This window comes from Panthera uncia, chromosome F1 (genome assembly GCF_023721935.1).
Source record: "Panthera uncia isolate 11264 chromosome F1, Puncia_PCG_1.0, whole genome shotgun sequence".
Classification (NCBI taxonomy): Eukaryota; Metazoa; Chordata; class Mammalia; order Carnivora; family Felidae; genus Panthera; species Panthera uncia.
Window position 1 is genome coordinate 65,856,680 of NC_064813.1, and position 7,880 is coordinate 65,864,559.

General features: G+C 53.5%; 1 protein-coding gene and 1 pseudogene across 2 annotated transcripts in view; both read left to right on the top strand.

Moving 5' to 3' along the window:
• Positions 1 to 4,369: 4,369 nt before the first annotated feature.
• LOC125925842 (peptidyl-prolyl cis-trans isomerase A-like) lies at positions 4,370 to 5,599 on the top strand (annotated as a pseudogene).
• A 727-nt stretch (positions 5,600 to 6,326) lies between these two features.
• Positions 6,327 to 7,880, top strand: part of SSR2 (signal sequence receptor subunit 2) — a 6,399-nt gene continuing 4,845 nt past the window's right edge. For both annotated transcript variants that reach the window (XM_049634826.1, XM_049634827.1), the window contains exons 1-2: positions 6,327 to 6,408; positions 6,829 to 6,983. In XM_049634826.1, coding sequence (XP_049490783.1) covers positions 6,829 to 6,983 — 155 coding nt within the window. In that variant the 5' untranslated portion in view covers positions 6,327 to 6,408. The remainder of the gene's footprint in view (positions 6,409 to 6,828; positions 6,984 to 7,880) is intronic.

Below are 7,880 nucleotides of genomic sequence, written 5' to 3' on the forward strand. Positions count from 1 at the left end.
AGCGGGGGAGGCGGTTCTGTGTGATACCTCGGCTCAGACACACAGCTCAGACTCTAGCGTCTCTGCCTCCTACTTATCCGATCTTGGGAGGGTCACTTAACTTGACTTGGCCTCAGTTTCCTCGTCTGAAAAATAGGGGTAATAATAATATCTACCTGATAGGGAGGCAGCGGGAAGTTCTCAGTAAGTGGAAGCTGCGGTTACTCTCAGTGTTGGTGTTTTGTTCTGGAAGGAGTAAATCTGAGCCGTGTTTAGTAAAGATGTGAATTGGAAGGGTGTCGAGAAGATATGGAAGGTTGCCGCAAGACCTCCTAGAGGAGGCCAGTGAGGTAAATTGCCCGTGTGGTAGCGGGGCAAGGGGTGCGGGACCCCAGGGGAGGGGGGCCCGGGGTGGGGCACTCACGCTGGTCAGCTCCTGGCTCCCTTGGTAGCCCACATCATCTGTGAGGTTGTAGATGGATGTCAAGGATACATCAAAGGTGCTTAAGGAGGGATCTTCTGCCCCTGCAGCTCCCCAAGCTTCTCTGGTCTCCTGAGGAGAGAAGGAGAAGCCAATTAGGAGGCAGAAGCTCTCGGGGCGCCTGGGGGGCTCAGTCGGTTAAGCGTCCACCTCTTGGTTTCCGCTAAGGTCGTGATCTCACGGTTGGTGAGTTTGAGCCCCGAGTCTGGCTCTGTGCTGACGGCTCAGAGCCTGAATGGGATTCTCTCTCTCTCTCTCTGCCGCCCACCTTTGTTTTTGGTTTTTTTTTTTGTTTTGTTTTTTTTACAAAAAAGAGGGAGTAGCTCACAGCAGGCAGGACTGCCAGGATCAGCCGTCCTGGCTCCTGCCTCTGTCCCAGCCTGCCCCTTACTTTGGGGTTGGAAGATAAGGACACGTGTTCTTTCTTCTTCATGATCATAAAGTTCTGCGATCACTGATGTGATGAGACTCTGGCGTGTCCGCCCCCCCCCCCACACACCCACAATTCTTTAGTGTTCATGTCCTCACAGAAGTGGTTGTCACTTCTGTGACATGGGAGGGTGGGGTCCGGGCCCCTGGGGGTCCCGGGAGGGCTCCTGTGAGGTGCTGAGACAGCATCCTTGCACACACACAGACCCCTACTTCACTTCTCAGTGGGAGGGGGCTGCAGGCCTCACTCCCAAACCCCCACCACGGTGAGCAGGAGGAGGACTGGCCTTAGGGAGGGAGACCGCAGTCGAAACCTGAAAATAGGATAGAACCTCAAAGGGCATCAAGACGCGGCTCATGTAGACTCTGGAATCCACCCTGGACTCCGCCTTTGCTGGAGAGAACTTTAACAAGAGGCAGAAAATAGCCCACCCAAAACTTCAGTGGCCGGGTGCATCTGAGACTTCCAAGGGATCCAAGGACTTAGAAGGGCCCCTTGGTGTTCGTAGGGTCCTAGATTCTTCCGAAAGTCATACAGGGCATTTTGGAGAAAACTGATTACGGACTCCGCATCAGAAAATAGTATATTACATCAATGTCAAACTTCGTGGGCGTGATAATGTTACTGTGGTTATGGAAGACAATGTTCTTGTTCTTGGCGGGCACTGGGGTGTGCTCAGAGAGGAGGTCTAAGACACCCTTCAGGATTTCTGCTCACCCAGTGCCAACCTGGCTTGCAGAACCAAGAACTGACGTTGAGTAGCTAGGAAGAAGTGATTGGCCTCGCAGAGCCCAGCCAAGTCCCCTGTGGCTCCAGAGGCGGGAAAGTAGAGGGAGGGAAAGGGGGAGGGGCACTATGGGGGGAGGGAGGAGCCTCTGGATAAGACTGAGGGTGTGGCCTTGCTAGGGGTGTGGCTATGCTTCTAGGAACCTACAGCCTGAGAGAGCATCGAATGTCTTAGCGGATGCCAAGGAAGAAGAATATTGATACCCAAGCACCGTGCCTCTGGCACAACAGGAGACCTCTAGAAAATTAGAGACACCTCTGGAGACAATGGCTGGGGAGCCCCTACACTAACAGAGATTAAGCGCCTGCTACTGTGTAGAAAAAAGGACTGGAAATAGAAACTAAGTTTGATTACAGAAAAATAAGGTAGTTAACATTTCTTGGACATCTCAGTATTTATCCTGACATTTATACTCGTTATTTCAGAATTTGATTTTTTTTTTCTATGAGAATATAAACATGTATTACTTATGTAAACTAAAAATGAGTTTATTGGGGCACCTGGGTGGCTCAGTCGGTTGACTTGGGCTCAGGGCATGGTCTCATGGCTCATGAGTTCGAGCCCCACGTCGGACTCTGTGCTGACAGCTCAGAGCCTGGAGCCTGCTTCGGGTTCCGTGTCTCCCTCTCTCTCTGCACCTCCCCTGCTCACACTCTGTCTCTCTCTCTCTCAAAATAAATAAACATCAAAAATATGAATTTATCGCACGATTCCATTTAGACGGGGTACATAGAGTAGTCGGATTCATGGAAACAGAAAGCAGAGTGGCGGTTGCCAGGGGCTGGCGGGAGACAGGAATGGGCATTATTGTTCAATGGGTACAGATTTCAGTTCGAGACGTTGAAAAATGTCTGGAGACGGATGGTGATGTGGTCACATAACAACGTGAATGTGTTTAACGCTAGTGAACTGTACACTTTAAGTGGTTAAAAACGGCAAGTTCCATGTTTGATATATATTTACCGCAATAAAAAATGAACCCGGAAAAAGAAATGTTGCAGAATTACGGTCCTAGCTGTGATTCTGGATGCTTCTTGAAAACTGGCATGGCTCGCTCACAGAAGGCCCCTCCCGCCAGTTTATGAGCTCCCGGGTTGGGCAGCGAGGCTCTATTTCTGGACACCTGCCTGGCCACCAGCCAAAAAGCAGCTTGCCACTTCCTCCTCAGCTTCGCCACACACTACCTTGGTCGCCCTCTTGTTACAGATCCCAAAAGAGAGGTCGGTGGGCAGCTTGGGCTCTGTCTTGCACATCGGGAAACAGAGCATGAAACCCGTGACCCAGAGGAGACACCCAGGCAGCCTCACGTGGGCTCTGCAAGCCTCTCCGTTCTGGGCACCCGGGTCCCTGCACGTCTAACAAGGCTCTACGTTGGTTTGGTCTTCCTTCGAGGAGGGCAGGCAGCAACTGTATTCTTCCGGAAGTCTTTCAACAGAAACGTTTCCCTCAGCAACTGATTGCCAGAGTCTTCTAGTCAGAATAGATTCTAATGGGGAGAAGTAGACAGGGATGATGTGTCTTCACCAACCCACGCCTTGTCTTGAGACTTTCCATCCACAGTGGGATGTGTCAGGGTCCCGGGGGGTGAAATGGTCTGTTCACACAATTTCCCAGGTTTTCTCTGGTCCTAGAGAAAGAAAGGACATGGGGTGTGCAATTCCAAGGGGGTTGCGAAGCAGAGTGACTGGACGTAGGTCCCTGTGGTAACCAGTGGACGGAAGTATCCTATTCTGTCACAAGTCGGGTGTCTATTTCCTTCTCAAATGTCCACAGCCCAAAGCACCAAGAGGCCGGATTTCTGAGGCAGAGTCAACTGCCTTTTTAGAGAACATTAGAATTAAAACAAAGCAACGTATTCATCAAAAAGACGCAGTGAGGGGCACCTGGGTGGCTCAGTCGGTTAAGCGTCCGACCTCAGGTCAGGTCATGATCTCACGGTTCATGGGTTCGAGCCCCGCGTCGGGCTCTGTGCTGACAGCTGGGAGCCTGGAACCTGCTTCGGACTCTGTGTCTCCCTCTCTCTCTCCCCCTCCCCGCCCTCCCCCCATCTCTCTCTCTCAAAAATAACCCCACCCCCCCCCCAAAAAAAAAGACACAATGAAGAGAATGAAAAGACAAACCAAGGACCGGGAAGTCCCACGCTAACTTCTTTCAGAGCACCGAGGACAGCGCCACGAACCTGTCCTCCTCCCTGCCAACCCCCTGCAGTTTCAAACTCTTCCACATCAAGTGTGCCTTGTGTCTTATACATGTTTGTTCACCCAGAAACTCGCATAGGGCTGGTGATCGTAAGTGGTCAATAAAAGTGATTTTTTTTGGGGGGGGGGCAAAAACTTGCACTGATCAAAAGCCTGAAAGTGAGAAAGTGGATAAGTGAGAGCGGTCTGTGTGGCTAAAGAAGAAAGGGTAGTGGGTAGTGGCGACAGTGAAAGGTCTTGACTGTCAGACAAGGGAATTTAATTCCACGGACACTGGGAAGCCGCTGATTTGTTGTTTTGTTTGTTTATTCTTTCGTTTGGGTGCTTGACATTGAATTTGCCATCTCATTCCAGCCTTGAGTCTATTTCACCCCATAGCTACGTTCCAACCTCTTTGGGGGCAGACACCAGGCCCTAACTCTGTACTTCCCACCATGGCCGTCACAGTGCTTGACTGACGTATGACAGGTGCTCAGTAAATGAGTGCCCGGTATATGGGTGAAGGAACCAGTGGCTCAGCTGGAGGGGCAGAGGCCGAAGGGGCCACATATAACCATGGAGCCTTTTCTCTTCTGAACCCAGAGCGGCTCTTCGGCAGGGTATCTAGACTGCGCATGGGGAAGATACACTCCTTCTGTGTGCAGCTGAGTCTGAGAAACAAAAGCACCCACACTTCCCATCACTCCAATCCCGGAGAAATGCTCTGGGAAGGAATAAGAATTCCCGCAAACAGCAATCGGCACCTCCTTTGTGCTCTGCGTCGCTGCAGGACCTTTGGATAAGTGTACCCCGGGGAAATAGCACCTACGACTAAGGCAGCTTTTCCGGGCCAGAAACAATTGGGGGGAAACATTAAACTGGGGTACTGTGAAAAAGCAGTGTAGTCTGGCAAAGTCAAGGGAGGCTTCTGGCGGGGGGAATGGGAGGGTGAGGGGGGCGGGGGGGGCGGGGACTGGAACATGGCCCTGACCGATAGGTTGGATATGGATAAGACAAGAGCGGATTGGCCTTACAGACAACACCGCCCGGGAACCGCCCATGCCCCCCGGCCACGGTCAACGCCACCTTGTTCTTCAACATCGCCATGGACGGCGAGCCCTTGGGCCGTGTCTCCTTGGAGCTGTTTGCAGACAAATTTCCCAAAACAGCAGAGAACTTCCATGCTCTGAGCACCAGGGAGAAGGGATTTGGTTTCAGAGCTTCCTGCTGTCACAGGATTATTCTGGGATTTATGTGCCAGGGTGGTGACGTCACACGCCATAATGGCACTGGCGGCCAGTCCATCTATGGGGAGAAATTTGATGATGAGAATTTCATCCCGAAGCACACAGGTCCTGGCATCCTGTCCGTGGCAAATGCTGGACCCAACACGAACGGATCCATCTTTCACCCGCACCGCCAAGTCCGAGTGGTTGGACGGCAAGCACATCGTGTTTGGCAGTGTGACCGAGGGCATGAACGTCGTGGAAGCCGTGAGTGCTTTGGGTCCAGGAGCTGCAAGAAGATGACCAGTGCCGACTGTGGACAAATCGAATACATTTGACTTGTATTTGGTCTTAACTACACGAACATTCCTTGTGTAGCTCTGGAGAGCACTCCTCTGCCCCCATCTGCTTGCATATATAATCTTTGTGCTCCCCCTGCAGTTCCCGGGTCCCGGGTTTTCCTTGCCCCCCCCCTCCCCCGACTAGCTGGATTGCAGAGTGAAGTTTATGATCATGAAATAAAAGTGAAACAACAACAACAACAACAACAAAGAGCAGATAGGAGGGTGTGTGTAGAGAAGTTGTCATTCATTCCTGGGGTCCCCCCTGTGCTCAGGCATCACGTAAGCAGTGGAAAACAGAAACCTGTCCTCAAGGAGCTCTAGTGTGGGAGGTGGAAGTGGAGGGGAGGCTAAAACAAACACAGGAAATGTGTATTATTCCACAAGAGTGTTAAGTCCCAGAAAGTAGAAATCTCAGTCCTGTTTGTCACTGTATCCTCGGTACCTAGAACAGTGCAGGCACGAATCTGGGGCTCAATAAATGCATGCTGAATGAAGAAATGCTGCCGTGGAGATACAGAATAATAGTAATGTTGACAGTTACCATTTATCAAGCACATACTTGTGCTAGAAAACGTGCTCAGATACATAATCTTATTGGACCTCCAGCATTTGGAGAGTGCTGGAATTATCTCATTTTACAGATCTGAGAACCAAGGCTTTACAGAAATGACGCCTGCCTCCAGGCTAGAGAGAAAGAGCTTTCCCCAGGTTCCTAGCTCGCCGGTGCGCCAACCCCGCCTCCAGCACTGCGGGGTCCGCAGGGCAGTGGCCGCCGCGGCCCCTGGAGGTACCGCAGCCCCGCTCGCGTTCCGGGCGCGCGCGGGCGCCGCAGAGCCGGGGGCGGGGCCTGGCCGCGAACTACAATTCCCAGGGGGCATCGCGCGGAACACCGCCGTTTTCGGCTGAGCTCACTTCCGGCCTCCGGGCTGCTGACTCTCTCTTCCGGTCTTGGTGGCCCCCCGAGAGGCCCGTGGGGTGCGCACGGTGAGCGCCGAGCCCTGGGGCGCGCGGAGGCGTGGGTGGCGGCGGCCGGGCGCTCGGTCACGGCGGGCACGGGAGAGGCGCGCCGGCGGGAGACGTGGCTTCCTGGCGACAGGGGGCGCACCGAGCGGGCCGGGCCGGAGGGACCCCGAAAGGGATGTGGGCCAGGAGGAGCGGGGCCCCGGGGCGGGGTGTAGGGAGGACCCCTCGAGCGTGCGCGGAAACCCGTGGGCCCGGGCGGAAGAGGGGGCGGCGTGGTCTCCGGGGCGGACAGGCAGCCTGGCGGCGGGGTCCGCGCTGGTGGCTGATGGGGAAGGGGCTGCGACCCCGGCGAGCTGGACTTGCCGAGGGACTTCTGCCGGGAAGATCGTGGCGCCCTTACGTGCGTGGGTCGCCCGCCCCGCTCGGCGTTTCTCTCCGCAGATGAGGCTGCTGGCGGCCGTGCTGTTGGCTCTGCTTGCGGTCAGTCGGGCGGAGGAAGGAGCCCGGCTGCTGGCCTCCAAGTCGCTGCTGAACAGATACGCCGTGGAGGGGCGAGACCTGACCTTACAGTACAACATCTACAATGTTGGCTCGAGGTGAGGCGGCCCGGGGCGCATGGGGGGACTTCTCGGGGTTCTCAGGCTTCACGGCTGGGACCAGAGACCAGCACAGCGAGCGGATGTTCTGGACCCGCTTTCACGTTAGGTACCGGGGCCATCAGCCACTTTGTTGAGTCGGGAGAATTTCTGAGTGGGGAGGAGCAAGAATTAGGGTCAAACCAGGAGAGGAAGATGCGAAGGCAGAACGAACCCACATGATCCTTTGTTACCTTGGGGGCGTTCAGGGTTCAGCACGTTGCTCCCTTTCTTTAACTTTATTCACTGTGGTTTTTTCTTCCACACGAGCCTTAGCCTTCTTCCCCTGTGTACATACACACAGACACACGGAAATTGGGGCAAGAATGAAGTTAGGCCTGTGCCTTCCCGGATATTTGGTGCTTCTTAGCCGTAGAATCCAGTCCTTGACGGAGATTCTTTAGTGCGACAAAGCCAAGTTTCGGTGTGATTCCCATCTGTCTTCTGTATTTCTGATATTTTAGGACAAGCAGGCAGATTTAATTGCTGATCACTTTTTTGGTTAAAGATTTTGTTTTTTACATTTTTTTATTCATTTTGAGAGAGAGAGAGACGGAGCGCCATCGGGGGAGGGGCAGCAAGAGAGGCAGAGAGAGAATCCCAAGCAGGCTCCCTGCTGTCAGTGCAGAGACTCGGGCTCCATGCCACCCACTGTGAGATCCTGACCTGAGCCAAAACCCAAGAGTCAGACGCTTAACCAACTGAGCCACCCAGGCACCCCTGATTGCTCCTTTTTTTTTTTTTTTACGGTGGTTTTTTTTTTTAATATGAAATTTATTGTCAAATTGGTTTCCATACAACACCCGGTGCTCATCCCAACAGGTGCCCTCCTCAGTGCCCATTACCCACTTTCCCCTC